We start from the raw sequence: 23,073 nt of genomic DNA on the forward strand, positions 1-23,073 counted from the left end.
TAATCAGAAGGTAAGAACTTGGAAGTAGAGAAGATTATTATATTTTACTGTAAACTCAGTTCAAACATTGATTCTTCCAATTAACTATTGGTAGTAAGATTACTATTGGTAGTAATCTTGGTGGAAGGAACTTACCCTGTCTGTTTCTCTATGTGCCAAATAGGGATAATAATTATGCATCATATAGTTTTGCAAGGACCAGAGAAGTCAATAAAAGCTAACTCTGCTATCCAATAGCATCTAGCAGGGTGTTAAGCACAGAGAAGCAGGCTCAGTTGTTTTTTGCTAATATGTTCTATCTATTGATTACTTTCTGCTTGTTAAGACTTGATCTTTTTACACATCATTGCAATCTTTTCCTACAAAGTGCCTTATTATGACTCTCCAAGCTACCAGTGAGAAAAGCCCATTTTATTGCCATATTTTAAAGATAAGGCATCTAAATCTAAGAAAAGACTCAGGTATGATGCCAGGGAACCAGGTGTGAACTTCTTTTCTACAAAGTGGGCTAGGATTGTTTCCCAGGATTCCAGGCGACTAGAGAAACTTTTTGAGAACTTGCTCTGACTGGTCATTTCCCAGCATAGGCGAGTGAAATAGTGCAGCCTGTCCCACCAGCCACTGGGCAAAGCCCATTCCCCTTCATTTGACCAAAATAGGGCTGGAAAGCTTCCCTTCCATTCAAGCCCGTGCTCCTGCATTCTCTGCTTGGTAAGTTAAGAGATTTCTCTTGAGATGCTGATTTGTACTTTAAAAAAAAAAATGAACTTATGCTTGGAAGTCTTACTGCAATATTATATGATGATGTAATTATTTATGTAGTCGTGGCTGAGCCTATAGAAGCCAAAAGCTTTAAAATCTATATCTACAGTTATAGATTTAGACAGAACTCCCCCACGTCATTACATTAGCATGTGCGCGTGCACACACACACACACATATACACACACTTCAAATATTTCTTTAAGTTTCAGACCACTTTTGATGTAACTGTGTTCTCTCTATTTTAACATTCTTGAAGCAGCCCTTGTGAAGTTTAAGATTAAAATCCCAAGTCTTGCAGTTCAGACAGAGAATGAATATAAATGCTGAAGGTGATCTCATGTGCTCAGAGTTAAGCCATTAAAGGTCAACGTGACTTAAAATATGGACCAAACAATACAGCATTTAGAAAGGGAGCTTTCTTTACCCAGTCCTAACTAATGCAATGAAGTATATTTTCATCTTGATTATTAACAGTACTAGTTAAGCAATGCATTTTCTTCATGCTAGTTTCCTCTTTTTAATTTGGGAATATAACTCTTTGTAGAAATAAATATGCAGTGAATGATGGCAATAAATGATGATCACTGTCTGCTGACTTAGAATAAAGGAAGCCCAGAACAATATATTGCCCATTTTAGGTTCTTAATTTGTGGAATTTTTATATAAGATGAATTGAAAACTCCTGAAAGTTAAAAATAATTTCTGCTTCTATTATTTTTATACTTGCAGGGTCTAGGTCAGTGGCACTATCAAGGAGGCAGCTTAGAGGTGGGCTTTATTTAGCCCCCTCATAACCATCATCAGCCCCCCATCATGACTACCCAAACAGAATCCAACCAAAGCTGAGCATTGTATATGCTATTCAAACAAAGCTCCAAACAAGGCCCTGGGCTGCTGCTTCCAACAGATCTATCTCAAAGCTTCTCCTATCTTGACAGGACACCACTGGCCTGAATATCCCTGTTTATATCCTCCCAATAACCATCTTTCTGCCGTTTAAGAGTTTATGTCATAGTTTGGCCATAAGAGCATGGAGGTAGGGAGCCCACACACAGAGAGAGGGAAAATAAAAACAAAACCCAAGCCATTTTGCACAAGGGACTCATTTGCACAAAAGTGCTAGACCACTGTGCACCGCAATCTGAGTTGAGCTAGATAATTTTTCTGGGCCTCAATTTCTCCACCCACAGAATGAAGGACTTAAAGGGGCTGATCTCATAAGTTCTTGGCAGGGCTCTGAGCACCAGATTCCTGGTCTCACCAAATATCTGAATTTGGGTTGCTTATCAACACCTGCTAAGGATCCAGCATTCCTGGATCCCTTTTGTTATCTTTAACCATTTTTCCACAGGAAAAGAAAAACTCTAGCAGGATAATTACTGAGGATGAAGCCGAGATGCTACCCCATGGGGAAAGTTCCCTAGCTCAGCACCCCTCCCATCACCCCACTACCCCCAGATGAAAAGCTGTCTAGGGCAGGGACCGCCGGCGGAGTTTCGTGGTCAGTGGGAGAAGTTGGATAAGATTATAGGAAGCAAACCACTCGGCTTATCTCAAGTCTCACTTTCTTACTTCCTTTACTCATGCTCACAGTAGAAACAAAGGGAAATGTTTCCGAAGTGAAGTCCTTGGCTTCCCCCTCTCCCCCTCAAAAGGTACTTTTTCTGGAGAAGGGGAAGGGAGGGCAAAACAACGAAGGAAACAAAGGACTTGAAACAGTCTACAGGAGGAGTCCCACTCCTGCTCAGAAATGCTGGCTCCGAGTTAGGTGCAGCCCGGCATTCCGGGCAGGTGCTGCAGCCGCTGGGAACTCCCGCAGCCCTGGTTGAGGCCGGAGGGACCTTGTGCAGAGGGGCTCCCTGGTGACTTGGCCACGGGAAAGAAAGCCTCGGGGTCAGCACACTGCCAGCCCCCATAAGTAGATCTAATTATGACCGCTTACTTCAAAAAGAGGATTTAACCCAAAGCAGATTTAGCAGGGCAGTTTCCAAAGGGCAGCAGGAATCCCGGGCCTGACCTTTGAGAAAATCCTATAGGCTTCACTGCCCCCTAGGAACTCAGCAAGCAAGTCCCGGTGGACTCCTCAGATCGCAGAGAAATTCAGGGCTGCCATCTTGAGTTGTCAGGTTCCTAGTAGCGGTGTTTAATTTAGCAGAAGGGTGTCAGGCTGGGCGTGCCCACCACAGCGTGTGCACTGGTGGTCAGTCAGAGGATTGATCTGGGGGAAAACACCGACAGTGAAAAAATATAAAGCCCTCAAGTATAACCTGTTAAGTCAAAAATACTACTTCAAAACCTTAAGGTGGTTTGATGTATGAGCAAGCATCAAAATTCTATTAGAGAATTCTTATCTAAAACAGGGAAGTTTGCTGATGTATCCCAGTAGTGCTGCTGATCAAGATATCAAAAGCATCTTAAGATAATTCTCTTTTAATTATTACTTTGATTTTAAAAACCTACACAGCACTTTGCTCAGGAGAAATGGTTGCTGGAGTTGTTTTAGTAAAATCAAACAACTCCAAAGGGTACAGAGGATTGGAATTGTTCATCTACAGTTGATCAACAAGAAGTAAGTAAATAAACACATCTGGGAGGGCTTATTGTAGAATATAAAAGTACTTTGTGAACTATAAAGCTCTCCATCATGTGTTATTATTTCAATTACTCTCATGGAACACAAAAATTAGGAAGACAAAAAAAGAAAGGAAAAGGAACAGCCTGGATAAGTACAGTCTCCCAGCCACACACATCATTCAACTGATGAATCACTGAACTTTACCTCAGAAACGAATAATCCACTATATGTTAATTATTTGAATTTAAATAAAATTTAAACATAAATAAAAATAATTAAACCAACAATTGTAAGTGAACTGGTGCCACCTCAGGCATTTAGCTTACATGGGAAACTATAGAAGAGACTGGTGTGTCTGGTTCTGAACCAAATCATAGACAGCATGACTGGAAAACAATTGATTCACACAGGTGTTCTTTAAAATTATTTGATTTTAGATCTTTCAGGAATTCACTATCAAATAAGCAGCTGCTCTTTTACTTGACCACATTCCAACACAGAACCCTTAACCAGAGGGCTGTTGTAGACATTCATAATTTACACTGTCACTAAAACCTTGTTTACAAGATCTGTGCTTGAGGTTGGAAGGTTCACAGAGACTGAGGGAGTGGAGCTTATTCTCAGTGCTTGGTTTACCCCCAATATGTCAAATTAGAACATTGTTCAAACACAAAGCTGATAAACCTTAGCTTACAGGAGCAGAAGACAGGCCTAAAGAAATGGAGAGTATCGTACATTACACTCCAACAAGCGAAGAGAACTTTGTTCTCCCTTCCACTTCTCCTTTCCCAAGGGAGGTGCCAAGTCCAACAATAAGTAAAAATTACCAATAATTTTTTAAACCTTTAACAAAAACCCGTGCTGTTTCATGCTTTTATTTACTCTTACTATGACACATTTTTCTTATAAGCAAATTAACCTCGGAATACCGTATCTCTTTCTTGTAACTAAATATATAATAAAGCTGGGATTACTAAAGCTGTTCCCAAGTGGCTCTTAATTTGCAAGTCCTAAACACAGAAGCAGACACGCTTGGTAACTCAAAGCATGAGGATTGGATGTCACCAGTTTCAAAGGTTGTGGAATTCACAGACATAACGATTCAGCAGAGGAAAGAAAAGGGAGAGAATAAGCTGAAAAGATGTTGAACAAAACTGGAGATTATAGGAGAGTTAGTTACAAAGCTTTTCAAGTTGGAGTCTCAACTTCAAACATGGTGATGCCATGTCTGAGAGAATTACCTGTCAGGACAGATATCAGTGCTCAACATGCTGAGGTTTTATTTGAGGTTGTTTTGTTATTATTTTTTTACACTGAGTTTTAAGAGTTATGTAACCCTTAGAAAGCAGGTAGATCTAGTCACTTAGTAATTTATATACAACCAAGTATTAAAAGTTTCTGTTGTGGTATTAAGAATGAATAGGATTTATTTTAGAGATACCACCTCAAACTAGTCAGAATAGCTAAAATTAGCCAGTCAGGAAATGACAGATGCTGGCGAGGATGCAGAGAAAGGGGAACCCTCCTACACGGTTGGTGGGGATGCAAGCTGGTGCAACCACTCTGGAAAACAGCATGGAGGTTCCTCAAAAAGTTGAAAATCGAGCTACCCGATGACCCAGCAATTGCACTGCTGGGTATTTACCCTAAAGATACAAATGTAGTGATCCAAAGGGGCATGTGCACCCGAATGTTTATAGCACCAATGTCCATAATAGCCAAACTATGGAAAGAACCTAGATGTCCATCAACAGATGAATGGATATACAATGGAATACTATGCAGCCATCAAAAGAAATGAAATCTTGCCATTTGTGATGACACGGATGGAACTAGAGGGTATTATGCTTAGCGAAATGAGTCAATCAGACAACTGTCATATGATCTCCCTGATATGAGGAAGTTGAGAGGCAACATGGGGTGTTTGGAGGGTAGGAAAAGAATAAATCAAACAAGATGGGATCGGGAGGGAGACAAACCATAAGAGACTCTTAATCTCACAAAACAAACTGAGGTTTGCTGGGGGGAGGGGGCTAGGGAGAGGGTGGTTGGGTTATGGATATTGGGGAAGGTATGTGCTATGGTGAGTGCTGTGAAGTGTGTAACCCCGGTGATTCACAGACCTGTACCCCTGGGGCTAATAATACATTATATGTTAATAAAAAAATTAAAAAAATTAAAAAAAAGAATGAATAGGATTCATTTTAAATGGTTAAGATTACTGATTTGTCAACCACTTTTTCAGGAAGTAAAAGTAGATTATTTTCCATTGAAAGAAATTAGTAGAGAAGCTTTTGGAATGTAGGCGCTTCATTGATCACATACAGGCTCCCTGGGTTTGTTTCCAGCTGTATGGCTTTATGGTTCTCAACTTCCTACAGGGAATCTGGGGTCCCACCCCTGTGTGCTCCCAAACCTATTTAGATGGACAATAGCAGGTAAAAGTCTGTCTCACTTTCTACAAGCCATGCAGATCAGAAACCACTCAGAAATGGGAGTCAGAACCTGGGTGCCCATCTGTGGTGTCCCTGGGCTCAAGTGGGCTCCCTGACCAGAGCGGCAGAGATGAAAGGGCAGCAGGGATCTCCGTGTGGCTCATGGCTTGTGTGCACATTACCTCTCCCGCTCCTGCTCCAGCAGGTTGGTGAAGTCGTCACTCTTGTTCATGTAGTCGGTGTGTTTGTGCTTCTCGCTCTCTAGCTCGTACACCGTGCGTCGGTGACACTTCTCAGCCAACAGCAGCTGCTCTAGCATGCGCCGGTACGTTTCCTTCTGTTTTTCCTCAAGTCTGTCCAGCTGGGTAAACAAACATGGGAAAGAGCTTAGTAGTTCATTTGATTTGCATAGGACTCATTCAAAATATTATATTGGCCCACTGATTTATTATCGGAAGGAGAGAACATCAGGTCTGGTGTTCTCTGCCATTTTCCTCAATCCCTCATTTTGTCTAGGCCAGCTGGCTTTCTACACTTGCTGTAATAAGGCTGTAGTAACTTCTGGCCTTCTAGCCCTTTTGCTGTGAGCAGGTGTACTGGTTCCTAAGCTGTTAAGAGAACAAGCTCTTTCACTATTTCTGTGACATGGCACAAAACCCTATACTTAGAAAGAGGATGACAGCCCTCCTCATCTCAGAAAAATTAACAGCTCAGCATGTACCTGTACCAAACTTCTCCCCTGGGAAGTCATTATTAACATCACAATCTTTTTTTAAGACTTGCAGTTACATGCACTTCTAGAAAAAGTATAGGAAGTCTCCACAGTCCTCTCTCTTCAAGAGATGCTAAATATAGGGAGGATTTCAGGACTTATAGAGAGCACCTATCTCAGACTAAAAGAGATGCTGTCAAATATTATTACAGGATTTCTTTAAAAATAAGAATGTATTTATTTATTTGAGAGAGGGAGAGCGAGAGAGCACACATGGTTGGAGGGGAGAGGCAGAGGGAGAAGGAGAGAATCGCAAGCAGACTTGCTCCTGAGTCTGAAAACTGTCACAGGGCTGGGTCCCACAACCCTGAGATCATGAAGTGACCTGAAATCAAGAGTAGGATTCTTAACCGACTGAGCCACCCCTATTATAGGATTTTTGTGCCTATTTCTCTGACCAGGCTAGAAGATCTTTAAAGAATGCCTTGAGGGGCACCTGGGTGGCTCAGTGGTTTAGTTAAAGCCTTGCCTTCAGCTCAGGTCATGATCTCAGGGTCCTGGGATCGAGCCCCGCATCGGGCTCTCTGCTCAGCAGGGAGCCTGCTTCCTTCTCTCTGCCTGCCTCTCCGCCTACTTGCGATCTCTGCCTGACAAACAAATAAATAAAATCTTTTAAAAAAAATTGTCAGACACTACACAGACTTTAAAAAAAAAAAAAAAAGCCTTGATTTTGTTTTTAGTTTCTAGTGCCAAGCACAGAGCCTGGAGCAAAGTAAGTGTTCAGGACCAACTCTCGCAATATTGATAGTTCCCTATCCTACTCTCCTCTTCAAACTGTAGTTCGGGGTTTCTCAACTTCAGAATTATTGACGTTTTAGAACTTTAGAATTTCAGAACTATTGACATTCTTAATTTTGGGTAGCTGTATTGTGCACGGGAGGAGGTGTGGCAGCCTCCTTGGCCTCTGGCCCCCTCCCCAGGTGCCAGTAGTACGACTTCCAGCTGTGATAAACCTACCCTCAGATGTTGCCAAACATCCTTTGGAGGGCAAAACACTTTCACCACCCCCCACCCCTAACTGAGAACCATGGCTTTAGTTGAAACATATTTAAAATCCATTCTCAATCCACAGCCTACTTGCTAAAACTTAATGGGGGTAATTCCATACGGTATCCACATCAGAGATTTTTCCCTCGGTTCTCCATGTTTGTCCCTCAGTCACATGGAGGTCTGAACTTCCCTCTACAGTTGTGTGAGGTCTGTAGGGGGTATATGTGGGGATCATTTCTGGGCCTCCAAATAAAAGAGATACAGCCCACATAATCCTCAGTGTTTCTGACCAAATCTCTGTCCCTTTGTGTAAGAGCCTGTGACTAGACAGACTGGTAAAGAAGCCCAGGGTGACTGGTGGCAAATAATATTTGATACCATTAGGGATTGGCCAATTGTGCTTTTATGTGTTCTGATAAATTTCTGTAGTCTTAAAAAGACAGCTTATATAAGAGGTTTCCTTCATTGGAATATCTCTCTATTATAAACTATTCTCCCTAGGAACTCTTCCATCTTTCGACTATGTGATTTTCATCATATATTATAGAATTTGTCAAGCATTTCTAAAATATATCATCATCATCATCATCAAGGTAGAAAGAGCAACTCTTGTCCTTTTTCGATCCTTTCTATTTTATCATGAAGTAGGACCCACTTTTGAAAGTATTTGGAAAGCAGCTTCTGCCTATTTCTTCATACCCTCATCCCTCTGGGAAGGAGGGGTGGCTTATTTGAAAGTTGTAACCCAGCAATTTCTCTACTATGTATTTACCCAAAGGACACAAAAAATACTAATTCAAAGGGGGCACATGCACTCCTATGTTTATGGAAGCATTATCAGTAATAGCCAAATGATGGAAAAAGCCCAAGTATCCATCAACTGACGAATAGATAAAAAAGATAAAGAAGATATATACACAGTGGAATATTACTCAGTCATCAAAAAGAATGAAATTTTGCCATTTGCAGCAATATGGCTGGAGCTAGAGTCACATGGAGTCATTTCATCTAATGTGAAATGAAATAAATCAGTCAGAGAAAGACAAATACCACATGATTTCACTCCTATGTGGAATTTAAGAAACAAAACAGAAGAACATAAGGGAAAGGGAAAAGAAAAAAGAAAGCTATATTTGGAGTAGGGAACTAGCCATAAGCAGCTCAGCCTTTTCATTTCTTATTTTTTGACTTTGCCATAAAATGGTACACTGTGCTCTGAAGGCCCAAATTCTCCTTCAAGTGGTTTCTCCAAAGTCTTGGAGAGAAAGCAATAGAAAGCCCAATAGTACTGATTTATCTATTCAGACCAGTAATAAAACTAAATGCTTTAACTCATCTATCCAACTCCTGCAGTTACCCTCAGTCCCTTTGAGAAACTCTGGAAGGGAAGATGGAGGCATTATTAACTGAATGGCTAAGATGCTCAGAAAAAAAGACATTGTGAGGGCATGTGGAGAAAAACAGCTTGTGTTGATATGAAGTGTTCTGAGGCAGCCCAGGTCAAAGGTAGACCTTAGCTTTAGGATGTCCTGTCCATGTGGGCCTTTGAGGTTTGTTGTTCTCAGCAGCTACAGTCCTGAGGCCGGCCCACTGGAGCAGTTGCTGGGGTCTCAGTGGGCCATGCTCCCCTTAGCTACACAAGCGCTGCTTGACCCCAGCACTGATTACAGAATCAGGAAGACAGTCTTTTTGTCTCTTAATGCACTGAAAGAATGGTGTGCACACTGTTTTTCACACAGAACTGCAGGCCCAGACTTTAAACTGCAGAGGTAGCAAATTCCCCTTTAGCAATAAAGCATTCATGCATGAGGATCTAGCTTTTAATTTTAAATTCTAGATGTAAGAACCAACATAGGTAGCAAGCAATCAGCTGTACAAGACCCTGTTCCTTGTTATTTTGTTTGGAACTACATAGAGCTCCTAGGAGAGAACTTAGGTAGGCTAACCTCTCTCTCTTGGATCTTTGTGACTTGTCTAAAGGCTCTGAAGACCACCTCCTATAACAATGGGCTCTGTCAATTCATTAATCATGTACACTGTGTCCATGACTTTTGGTTTTCGGGATCCAAACTGTGGCTCCATCATTGAGGAACAGTTGCCTTTATTAATGAATACCGAAAGTGAAATGGGAACCCGTTACTTTAGAAATTACAGCTCCCACTTGGACAGAGGTGGAAGGAAAATTAAATGAGATCATTGTAACACTGAAGGCCAAAAGGAGAATATACCTGCAAGTCTTATTCTACAAAAGCAAGCTGATAGAGAAGAGGCTTAAGGACTTGAGATGGAGAGAAATGTCAGCATGTTTTAGACAAAAGAATCATGGTTTAGGAAGTGATTTTAGCTCTGTATCAGCAAAAGGCTAGCTGGAGAAATATTAAGAGATTTAGGAAGAGAGAGATCTACTGAAACCAAATTTAATCTAAGTCTGCTAAAGAGGAAACATAAAGTCTTTTTTTTTTTTTTTTAAAGATTTTATTTATTTATTTGACACAAAGAAAGAGATCACAAGTAAGCAGAGAGGCAGGCAGAGGGAAAGGGGGAAGCAGGCTCCCTGCCGGGCAGAGAGCCTGATGTGGGGCTTGATCCCAGGACCCTGAGATCCTGACCCAAGCTGAAGGCAGAGGCTTTAACCCACTGAGCCACCCAGGTGCCCCAAAACATAAAGTCTTAAAGAACAAACTCGAATTACACAGAAGAGAAATGGATCTAAGTGCTCTTAAAGATAAGGCTATAAAGAAGGGACATATATTAGTCATTAGTGAATCAAAATGAGTGACCAGAGGAGGTAGAGATAGGCGAGCACAGAGAACAGAGCCATGCGAGTCCCCCCACGAAAAGGGTTGGATCCAGAAAATGTTTGGGGAACATGCTGTAAAACTGCCGATAGTTCTTCATGAGATCAGTTGGGAACCATTATCTTGAAGACTGTAACCGTTACCCAAGGTGGATACATAAAATATAGACAGATTTAAGAATTAAATTCTGAGAAGATCAAGGTAGAACATTTGAAGCATTATTTGGTGAGTTTCAGGGTGTCAGCTAAAATAGATGGGCCCTGAGAGAACACATTTGAGAAACTTGGAGATGTAGAGTTTGAAGGAAAGGTGAGACAAACATTGGGGGATTCAGGCAGGACAGTAACATAAACAGCTCAAACATGGATAGAGTGAGATGAGAAAAGACTCATATGTCAGAGAGGATTATCCAACTCAAGGATATGAAAGTAGGTAAGAATTGTCTTAAACAAAGGATCCTCTTGGCAGGCTCATAACTCCTTGATTTTACTTCTATCACTGAGGGAGACTATATAAAGTAGAACACAGAAGGTAACTTCCCCAGACTGATAGAAATCCTGTGATAACTAAAGGATTTCTCTACCTGCCTTCCTTCCCTTAAACATTGCTCAAGTCTCTCCTTTGGTCTCCCTAAGAGTAACATGGGCCTGCATTATGCTGAGTCATTTTGCTTGAGTAAACTGACTGTGGAACTGAGGATTTTCTTGTATTTTTAATATTTATGCATGTGAGGTTGGTATTATGATAATTGATTGTGTTCTAATAATTCTTTAGACTCTTCGATAAAAGGGGAATGGGGGAACTAAAGATATATTAGTTAAACTTTGAAAATGCTTAAGATTGGGGCACCTGGGTGGTTCAGTGGGTTAAAGCCTCTGCCTTCAGCTCAGGTCATGATCCCAGAGTCCTAGGATCTAGCCCTGCAACGGGCTCTCTGCTCAGCAGGGAGCCTGCTTCCTCCCTCTCTCTCTGCCTGCCTCTCCGCCTACTTGTAATCTTTGTCTGTCAAATAAACAAAATCTTAAAAAAAAAAAAAGAAAGAAAAGAAAATGCTTAAGAATAAGATCCCTTTGGCTAAGGCTAAGCAGAAGAATTTGGGAAGGAAAGATACTCAAATCTTGATTTCTTCAGAATTTTGCTTAAGAATTATGAACTTGCATATCCTGGACTTTAATTCACAAAGAAGCTCAGGGAGATTTAATATTTGCTGCTTAATTTCTCCCCAGATATTTGGCAAGGCAGAGGTGGTCCACCACATGGGGTTCATTGCTGAACCTCTGATGAGTTCTATTGGATAACCTGGCTGGGCCTGATTTGGTATGGAAATTAAAATGAGCAGTGACTTTTGGGCTTGAGATGCAGCATGGCTTCTAAGGATAAGAGCTAGACTATTTGCTCATGGTCCCAAGAGGCTAATGCAACAGTGATTGTATTGGGATCGTTCCTCATGAAGTCGGAAGAAGGAATCCTGCTCCTGGATAATGACAACTTGATTGTTATGTCCAAAGGGTTAGGAGACCCCAAATTTGTAGATGGTAGAAGATAAATATTTTCTCCTTCTAGCGTTCTATTTTTCCCACAAAGCAAGACCTTACTATTTTGTCAGTATGGGAAAAGTAGCTTCTGTCCTTCTCTCTACCTCCACACTCTCTCCTCCCCAAGTGAGGAATACTCTTCAGATTGGGAGTTGAGGGGAGAAAGAAACCAAAGGTCATGTTTAGCTAAGCCATTTCTAAAAGGACCACCCATAGTGTGGGTGTTCTTCTGCTCTGCCCAGTTGTCCATGAGATAGGAACACTTGGGTTAGGCCTACTTTCTGAAAGTAGATCAGAAACTCCTTTCTTTGTGTACTTTCCATAGAGCTCACTGGGTTAGAGGCAGTGCTTTTGAGCAAATGTGTGTGCTTTCAGACCCACCTCTCCTTTGAGGTGTCATCCCCAGCTCTAGCTTGGGAGCAAAGAATTCGGAAACCTAAATGATATCATTTATCCAAACTGCGTTCTCCCATCCAGGGGGTTATCATAAGAATATTTAATGAATATTTTGACCTCACTATGTCTTTCACTCCTCAAGCCCCTCCAAGTTTGGAACTAATTAAAGGTGTGAGTAAATATCACAGTATCACCCAGCAAATGCTCATGGCTAGTATTTGGTGAGTACTTGGTATGTACTCGACACTGTGTTAAGAGATTTACGGGCATTGCTTCATTTAATCTTCACAACAGCTCTAGGAGATACGTACTGTTGTTACTTCCATCTGACAAAGAAGGAAGGAACTAAGATTAGGGAGCTGAAGTGACCGCCCAAAGCCATAGGCAGTTGGTAATGGTGGCTCTCAGACATGCAAGTGGGTCCAGCCAGTTGACTGCATCCCATCATAAGTCATCTCTTAACATTTTAGGCAAAGATTAAAACACGAGCTCCAGCTATTCCTTGTTGTAGAAATTAGGGTTATTACAGGACCATCAGTCTGCTGTGAATACTATCTAAAGCAGATCTTATCTGAGATCTGTCAAAATAAGCTTCTATCAAGGCTTGACATATGATAATATATTATCTTTTATATTATTATTTTTTCTATTATGATAAATTACTTCATTTTTAATTTCTGTGTTCTTTTTCTTCATTGATGATACTAATTTCACATCTCTGAAATTTTTTTACATAAATTCTGTAGTCAGTAGGGTAATCTAGCAACTGTTTCCCTAATTCAGCCTCAAACTTCTACTACAACATGAGAATACTTTTAACATGTAGTCTCATGGGAAATTAATAACATCGCAGATAGTTCCTAACGCAATCTTATATAAAAGTGACTAAATATAACCCTATTAGATTTCCTTTCATCTTAAAAAATTGCCCTAAGCATTTTGCCTCAACCACTGTATTTCAGCTACTTACATGAGACCATTTTAACTGTGACAGAGTCTGTAATATACAAAAACACAGTCCCTTTATAAATATCAATAATAAAATAAATGTTCATCAATACAATATCAATGATCAATTTAATTTCAGGTAACCGATTTGATAATGATCCTGACAACTCAATGCCAAAACTGATAACCGCTTCAAATTTTTACACAAATCATCTCCTAGAGAAATAAAACAATAACAGACTGCAACAGCATGTAATTGGTGTAATCACATTGAGAAATATATTTCAGGCTTTAAGTATTTTTAAGGAACTACTTCTAAAATTCTTATCATTGCAATGTATCCATTGTAATTCATGAATTATATCATTACACTTTAATTCTATACTAAAGTGTCATAAAAATTTTGCCTTTGAAAGAAAATGTTAAAGCATGGAAAATGGAGAATGTGAAGCCATCTCTCTGAGGTACCCTTACATACGGGAACTTGCTGATGTCATATTTTTACCTCTGAAATTGGTTTCTCATAGACATCTTCTCCTATAGACTTCTCCTGGGCCAGGATGGCATCTCGGTGCAGGACTCGCAGCACTTTCTCTGGCTCTGCAGACCCGTAATGAGCCTCCAGAACCTCAGGCTTGGTTTTCTCTGTCTTCAGCATGTGGATCACATCTTCCCTGGCCTGTGGTAGAATGCGGCAAGGTCAGACGGTTGACAACATAAATCACATGTCAGACTCACAAAATCAACACAAAGCTTATTGAACACATCCCCATCTCTTCCGAGCTATTGGCAAATTCACTGGGTATTTTGTTCTTATTTTCTATCAAAAGCAGATTGGCAAGCAGATACTCTGCTTCAGGTTGCTAGGAAGCAGCAAGCAGAAAACGGGATTTGTGCTAATATTAACTACATAAAAATTGCTTTATCTAAGTAGAAAAGATTCTGAGCACTTTTGAATCAAGATGACGTGGGGTACTTACCCCGTTTCACTGTACATGAGGTCAAGGACAATTTAAAGTTTTCTAGTTTTCTGTTTATGCTCTCAAAGAAGTGTTCAAATCTAGTTTCCCCATTCTAATTATAATCCTATGTGTAATTAACAAAACAGCCTTTATAAGTGAGTTCCTATTTCCCATCAAGTGATTTAGTTTATACAGAAACACATGGTTGGGAACTCACATGGTGCTGGGCTGGGCTTTTCGATCTAAGGTATCACACCAAAGGTGAAATTTAACTCCTGTAACATCCAGACTACCAATCCTATGGGGTCAGCGTTGTTCTTTTGGTTTCTTAGCAAAACTTCAGCACCTTGTTGAACTCTTGAGAAAAATGATCTGTTTATAGGTTTTATATCATATTGACTACAGAACTCTTTACATAATGGATGTATCACTACTAAGTGATGAATTTCCTAGTTATGATGGAGCTAACATTTGGTCAATGTACTCCCATCTGGTCATATACTTGTTTTTTTCAGTACTGGTGATGGGTATGAAGTATCCCGACCTCATGCCGACTTATACTAAATAACAACCTGGTGGGTAAGAGTTGCAGTTGCAGAATTTAGTTTTCCCCTTTGTTATGCTAACTATGGATTTGAAATGATAAACCTGGCTCATTATCATGGTATTCTAAACAAGGGAGCTAATTAGTTAGCCTTAAGATAGGAGCCTTATAAAGTTTGTCTTTCTTGAGGTTTCTCACTTTTATTGCTTTTTCATAGTCTCCAAATTAATCTAATTCCAGATGGCTAAAGACTATTATGGAAACGTCAATAGACTGGAATTTGCAGATTTCCCCCCTGTTGTCCCTGCCACATTTGCATGTGCTCATTTCAAGAAAAAAAATTGGAAAATATTAATTTTGAAGAAATAGTAGTTCAGAATTAGCAAGAAAGTTAAAGTCAGAAAATAATTTAATAGAAAAGCAATGTGCTGCCATGTAGAGTGAAAGAACATAAGCATAGACACAGTACCAGGCTATCTTGTACAGTATCTTTGGGCAGCTTAGAAAAAGGTGCTTACTTCCTCTAGGAGATACAGTCTGAGTCGGAATGCTTCTTACGTAGCAAGTAAAGAAAGGGCTGTATTTCAACCCCTGTCTATCCGCTCTCCTAGACACCAATGGGCAAGCCATAACTCCATTCTGTAGATGGTGGCTCTGTACTGAAGGAGCGTAAGGTCTGTCATTGGTTATTCATTTTCAGGCAAATAATATAAATAAGGAGAATTTAGAAATGTAAATCGGTAGGTATTTCAGTTCAAAAGTTTAAGCTACGTGGTTTTAATTAAATGTAAATATTGTTGGTATCTACCTTCTTGACCAAATCTTCTTAATAGAGAATTAAGAAAATAGTTTCTTTTGTTCCAACTGATATGAAACACATTCTACTTCTCTCCCTAAAAATGTGCTTGTGCTTGAGTTGTATTAACTGTGATATGCTACATATACCACACATGTCATTCTTAGTTTAATTACTCTAGACACTAATTCCCAAAGAAAAAGAGGCTATGGTGATATAACACTGGGCATTATATATTTAGAACTGCACTATTCCTCATGAACTTACTAAAGGCTTTTTCATTGCTATAATAATAATCCTGGAAGGAATACAAATGTTGCCTATAAATCACTAGTATTTGAAGTAGTTTAATATAGTAAATCAATCATTATTATTGTGGTGCCTTTTTAATCAATGGGTTAATGAAATGACTATAATCATAATAAATTTTTAAACTAAATATATGATTCAATCTATGTAAAAAAGGTCCTACATTTTGGGGATAAAACCACTTTACACTTCCATTTTAAGAAATTTCTTAATTTTTTTAAAGATTAATTTATTGGACAGAGTGTGTGTGCAGTGGGAGGGACAGAGAGAGAAGGAGGGAGAAGCTTGAGCAGACTCCATGCTGAGCACACAGCCCGCCGCTAGTTCCATCTCAGGACTCTAAGATCACGACCTGAGCCAAAACTAAGAGTCTTAACCCACTGCGCCACCCAGGCGCCCTGAAACTTCTTAATTTTTGTATAAAAGAATGAAATACAAAATGTAAGAAGGTTCCTGTCCTTAAACATTATTGTTTTCACATAGAAGTTTCATCAGAAGCAAGGAGTTAAATTCTTAGAGTGCTGCAGGGATGCTAAGTAGACCACTGTATTTATATATATATGTAAAAGGACTCAGAGGGAAGAATACTTTGAAGAGGACTCTAGAAAAGAGAGAGAAAGGGGTCTATAAATTTCTCAATTTATTTAGTCCTGATGATGAAGAGAATAAATATGAGATTAGGGTATAAAAACCGACACGGAAGGGTCACATTCTTCTATTCCATCCTACAAGTTCCTCTTTGTGCCAAGAGAGACATATGGAAGCCAAGAACAACGATGTTCTGCAAAACTGTAACTGCACCAGATGGAGCAAGGGGTTGTCTCAACCGGCGGCATAAGGAACTGATTAAAAACATATGGGGGCAGCAAAGAGCTACTCTGCAAAGCACAGGGCTAACAGGTGAGTGTGTGATTCATCTGATAAAGTCAACAGAGGGTATCTGGGCTTTGCTAGGAAAGCAGGGAAATGGTGGGGTGAGGGGGAAGGGCGGGTAAGGCAGAATAAGAAACAGAACAGGTGGAGTCACAACAGGTGGAGCAGTTAAAAAAAAAAAAGAGTTAAATCCAATCATTCATTCAGTAAATATTTGTGCACATTCACTGTGGGCAATGCATTGTGTTCAGTATTGGAGATATAAGTGCATCCACAGAGATTAAAGCCTGGAAGGATATGAACAAATAATTGAAGTCTTAGGATGGAGGAGATACAGGGGGCTAAGAATTCCATCTAAAAATATACTTGACTTGAATATAAGGCTAAGGAAAATCTTCACAGAGGAAGGGACCCAAAAAACTCACAATGAGTACTTGAGCCAGAGAAAGATGGGAATTAGGGTGAGAGTGTTCTTGGCCAAGGGAAAACTGTAAGCAAAAGCCAAACAGATGTAGATTCATGGGCTGGGAAACATGAGGCTGGGGTGATAAATAATGGACAACTCATGAAAAGCCTTGTAAACCAGGTAGTGAGCTTGCATTTTCTCATGGAACAGCTAGCAGCTTTGGAATTTTTAAGTAGCAGGACCGGGACATGGTCAGGTTTGTGTGGTGGAAAGGTCATTCATTTACCCTGTTAAAAATGTACAAATTCTGAATCAACAAATGAAGAGATATTCCATGCTCATGGACTAGTATAACAAATGTTATTAAAATGTCTATACTACCCAAAGAAATCTACAGATTTAATGCAATCATTATCAAAATACCAACAGCATTTTTCACAAAACTAGAACAAATAATTCTAAAATTTGTACAGAACCACAAAAAAAACTAGAATAGCCAAAGCCATCTTGAAAAAGAAGAATGAACCTGGAGGTATCACAATCCCAGATTTCAAGATATACTACAAAGCTGTCGTAATCAAAACAGTATAATATTGACACAAAAATAGACACAAAGGTCAAAGGAAGAGTAGAGAACCCAGAAATAAACCCACACTTACTTGGTCAATTAATCTATGACAAAGAAGACAAGAATATGCGGAAAAAGGTAGCTTCTTCAACAAATGGTATTGGGAAAACTGGACAGGTATATGCAAAAAAAAATGAGACTGGACCACTTTCTTATACCATGCACAAAAATAAACTCAAAATGGATTAAAGATATAAATATGAGACCTGAGACCATAAAAATCCTAGAAGACAATAATTTCTCTGATGTTGGCCATAATAACATCTTCCTAGGTATGTCTCTAGGGGTAAGGGAAACAAAAGCAAAAATAAATGATTAGGACTACATCATAGTGAAAAGCTTCTGCACAGTGAAGGAAACAATCAATAAAACTAAAATGCAACCTACTGAATGGGAAAGGATATTTGCAAATGATATATCCCATAAAAGGTTAGTATCCAAGATATACAAAGAACTGATACATCTCAACACTCAAAACCCAAATAATCCAATCAAAAATAGGCAGAAGACATGAACAGACATTTCTCCAAAGAAGAAATCCAGATAGCCAATAGATATACAAAAAGATGCTCAATATCATTCATCACCAGGGAAATATAAATCAAAATTACAGTGAGATGTCACCTCATCCATGTCAGAACGGCTAAAAATCAGCAATACAAGAAACAACAAGTGTTGGCAAAGATGTGGAGAAAAAGGAACCTTCATGCACTATTGGTAGGAATGCAAACTGTGTGGCCACTGTGGAAAACAGTATGGAATTTCCTCAAAGAGTTAAAAACAGAACTACCCTGTGATCTTTAATCACACTACTGGGTATTTACCACAAAAATACAAAGGATATATGCACCCCTGTCTATTACGGCATTATTTGCAATAGCCAAACTATGGAAGCAGCCTAAGTGCCCATCAATAGAAGAATGGATAAAGAAGGTATATAAGGGCACCTGGCTAGCTCAGTCAACAGAACACCCAGTTCTTGATCTCAAGGTCATGAGTTCAAGCCCCACGTTGGGCGTGGAGTCTACTTTTTAAAAAGGCGTGCTACACACACACGTGCGCGTGCACACACACATACACACTGGAATATTATTCAGTCATAAAAAGAATGAAATTTTGCCATTTGCAGCAATATAGATGGATCTAGAGAGTATAATGCTAAGCAAATAAGTCAGTCAGAGAAAGATAAATTCCATATGATTTCACTTACATGTGGAATTTAAGAAATAAAACAAACAAGGGAAACAAACAAAAAACAATCTTTTCTTTTTTTCTTTAAGATTTTATTTATTTATTTGGCAGAGAGATCACAAGTAGGCAGAGAGGCAGGCAGAGAGAGTGGGGGAAGCAGGCTTCCTGCTGACCAGAGAGTCCGATGTGGGGCTCAATCCCAGGACCCTGAGATCATGACCTGAGCCGAAGGCAAGGCTTTAACCCACTGAGCCACCCAGGCACCCCCCAAAAGATGGAATCTTAACTATTGAGAACAAACTGATGGTCACTGGAGGGGAGGGAAGTGGGGGAATGGGTAAAATAGGTCAAGGGGATTAAAAGTGTATTTATCTTGATAAGCATAGAATAATGTATAGAATGGTTGAGTCACTATATTGTATGCATGAAATTAATATAACACAGTACATCAATTATAGTGGGATAAAATAAAATATCTCTGCAGATGATTTTAAAGCACAGCTGCACTTAGAAACCACTGCTTTAGGACAGATAGACCAATTCAACACTAAAACCACTTAAACATCTGCTACATGTTAGCTTAAGCTTCCAGGTAGGGTCATCTAATTCTTAAGCACTTGCTTGACCCAGTGGTTTCTCATGTTTTCTCTCTGTTATCAGTTCCACTGATTGTTCTTCACCAAGGAATCATGATCACTTCACACCAGCAGCCTAAACCAGGGGAGTCCCTGGAAACCATTAGAGGTGTTTGCCAGTTCTGGGAAATGAGGGTAACCAATCACCCCAGTTTGCGTGGGACTAAGGAGCAGGGCCACACAAAGCTGGACTTTTGAAAATCAGGACAGTCCCAGGCACACTGGGAAGAGTTGGTCATCCTAGGACAAAGTGGTGGACAGGAGAAGACGGGAGACTGGATAATCCAAAATATCCCTGTATCTAGCTATTGGCAGCCATAGGAGGCTTACTATATACTCAGGTACTGAAAATCAGTGACAGTGTTTCTAAAACAGCTTTCTTTAAAGGCAAAATGCCATTATTGATGATTATGCCTGGTGACAGGTTCAGCTATTTTTTGAACTTGTGGGATTTTTCAATCTTTGGGAAAATGCATAATGAGCTGGAAAGAATTCTTAGTTCTTATGCACATGTGACATAGTTTTTCCACACTTCTAAAATGGGTATGTACATGATTCTGTGAGGACAGGATAAAATCAAGCTAAAGAAGGTATAGCTTCCTGAAGCACTACAATTACTTGAAGACTTGGGCTGAGTGGGAAGGAATTTATAACTTTTTCAAAAATTAATACAGTTTTATGGGTGTCTGTGTGGCTCAGTCGTTAAGTGTCTGCCTTCAGATCAGATCGTGATCCCAGGGTCCTGGGATGGAGCCCAGTGTTGGGCTCCCTGCTCAACAACGGGAAGCCTGCTTCTCCTTCTAGTACTCCCCCTGCTCGTGTTCCCTCTCTTACTCTCTCTGTCAAATAAATAAATAAAACATTTTTAAAAAATTAATACAATTTTAATATTCACTTTAATACTTCGGACTTGAAAGTTCCTAAACACTCTTGCTTCTTTGTATTATTTTGTTAACTACCTAAATATAACTACGGCAGTGAGCCAAGGATCCCTAGAAAAGATGGTCCTGGATGACAAAAGCATGCCCATCTGCTAATGCTTTCCTACCTTGGCATCTCCATTCAATGTTTTGTATCTATTTAGATAAGGAAATTTATTAGTTTACTTGTCTCTCTTTCTTAGACTGTGAGCTGCTTTGAGGACAAAGATGTATCTACAGTGTCTACTAAAAGAATGCTTGCTCATGTGATAGGAACTCAGTAAATATTTGTTCAAATAAGAAGGTAAAGTTAAATGATGTGAAGTCAGAAAAGCATAAACTGTCACTGAAAATCTCAGAACAACCTTAACTACGAAACCTTGTTTAAAAGAGTTAAACAATTAATTACATTTTGTGAACTTCTACTCTTTCATCTGACATTTTTGTCTATAATTTAGGAGTCACTTTGTTCTTCTTAAGTTTACTACAAAAAGAAAATATGTAAACGGGATAAGGGAAAAACAGTACTTTCTACCAGAATGTTGGAACAGGAAATGGACTATCTTTAAATCTAATACAAATTGAATTATATTATTTACTCTTGTTAGGTAAATATAAATACTATAAATATATTGGAAGAAAAAAGCTATGTAGTTTATGATGATATTAGCTATTAGTACAGGAATTAAATCCACTTTTTTCTCCTGAATTTTAGAACACAAAGTTAACATGATTAGTAACACAACCACATACAGGGAGAAGATTCAAACATGGTTAGTTTGAAGGGCTAATGGTGCTAAAAATGTGTCTTTTGGTTTCTCCGGAGAAATTTCTTTCCATAAATATATGGTCAATAGTGCCTCAAAGTCTCTATACCCATGTTTATTAAAGATCACTCCTTTCTCGCATTTCAGACAGAATACCATCCAAAAGAAATATTTCATTAAAATGTTAAAAGCAGATGTTATTTTCATGTTAAAACTTGCTATTATCAACAGTATAGCTTGAATTTTTTAAATAAGATACCTCAAAATCCCAATGATGTTTTTGCAGAAATAGAAAAATTCATTCTAAAATAAAGAGGAACCAAAGAGCCAAAATAATATTGAAAAAGAACAAAGTTGTAGGCTCCAGAATTTCCGATTTCAAAACTTACTAGAAAGCTACAGTAATCAAAACAGTATGGTACTGGTATAAATACAGACATGTAGAACAGTGGAAAAGAATAGTGAGCACACAGATAAATCCTCACATATACGGCCAAATGATCTTCAATAAAAATGCCAATACCATTCAGTGGGGGAAAGGACAGTTTTTTCAATAAACGATGTTGGAAAAACTGATTATTCATATGTAAAATAATGAAGTTGGACTATTATCTTATGCCATACATAATAATCAATTCAAAATGATCAGAGACCTAAATGGAAGAGCTAAAACTTTCAGAAGAAAATATAGGGGAAAAACTTCATGATACTGGATTTGACAATGATTTCCTACATGTGACACACCAAAGGCATGATAACAGCAGAAAATTAGCTCAGTTGAAATGCATCAAAATTTAAAATTTCAGTATCAAAGAACACAATCAACTGTGAAAAGCAACTGACAGAATGGGAGAAAGTATTTTCAAATCATATATCTGATTATCTATGAAGAGACTAATATCCAGAATATACAAAGAATGCCTATAACTCAACAACAACAACAAAAAAAACCCAAAAATTAAAAACTGGACAAAGCACTTAAATAGACATCTCTCTAAAGCAGATATACAAATGGCCACCAAGAACTTGAAAATATGCTCAGTGTTTCTAGTCAGTAGGGAAATGTAAATCAAAATCACAATCAAACACCACTTCATACCTATTAGGATGGCTATCATCTAAAATACAGGGAATAAAAAATATTGGCAAGGATATAGAAAAATTTAAACTATTGTGCACTGCTGATGAAAATGTGAAATATATTAGTCAGTATAGAAAATAGTATGGTGGTTCCTCCAAAAATGAAAAGTAGATGACCATATGACCCACCAATTCCATTTCCAGGTAAATACCCAAAAGAATTGAAAGCAAGGAGACTCATGTTCATAGCAGCATTGTTGGCAATAGCCAAAAGGTAGACACAACCCAAGTATCCACTGACAGATGAATGGGTAAACAAAATGTGGTATACATACACAATGCAATATTATTCAGCCTTTAAAAGAAAGGAAATCCTGACACAAGCTACAGCATGGATGAACCTTGAGGACATTATGCAAAATGAAATGAGCCAGTCATACAACACAGATATTATATGATTCCACTTACATGACAGATATTATATGATTCCACTTACATGACAGATATTATATGATTCTACTTACATAGTCACATTCATAGAAACAGAAAGAAGAATGGTGTTTGTCAGGGTTGGGGCAGAGGGGAAGGGAAGACAGAGTTGTTGTTTAATGAGGACAGAGTTTCAGGTTTGGAAGATGAAAAAAGTTCTGGAGATGGATGGTGATGGGGTCCAGCAAGGTGAATACATTTAATGCTAATGAACTGTGCACTTAAAAATGGTTAAAATGGTCAACTTTACATTATGTAT

General features: G+C 39.0%; 1 protein-coding gene across 4 annotated transcripts in view; it reads right to left on the bottom strand.

Annotated features, from left to right (window-relative positions):
- Positions 1-23,073, bottom strand: part of FILIP1 (filamin A interacting protein 1) — a 226,713-nt gene that overhangs the window by 55,406 nt on the left and 148,234 nt on the right. For all 4 annotated transcript variants that reach the window (XM_032873171.1, XM_032873170.1, XM_032873173.1 and 1 more), the window contains 2 exons: positions 13,720-13,893; positions 5,958-6,136 (listed from right to left, as the gene is read on the bottom strand). In XM_032873171.1, coding sequence (XP_032729062.1) covers positions 5,958-6,136; positions 13,720-13,893 — 353 coding nt within the window. The remainder of the gene's footprint in view (positions 1-5,957; positions 6,137-13,719; positions 13,894-23,073) is intronic.

The sequence above is a fragment of the Lontra canadensis genome, unplaced genomic scaffold (genome assembly GCF_010015895.1).
Source record: "Lontra canadensis isolate GAN:19392208 unplaced genomic scaffold, GSC_riverotter_1.0 scaffold47, whole genome shotgun sequence".
Lineage (NCBI taxonomy): Eukaryota > Metazoa > Chordata > Mammalia > Carnivora > Mustelidae > Lontra > Lontra canadensis.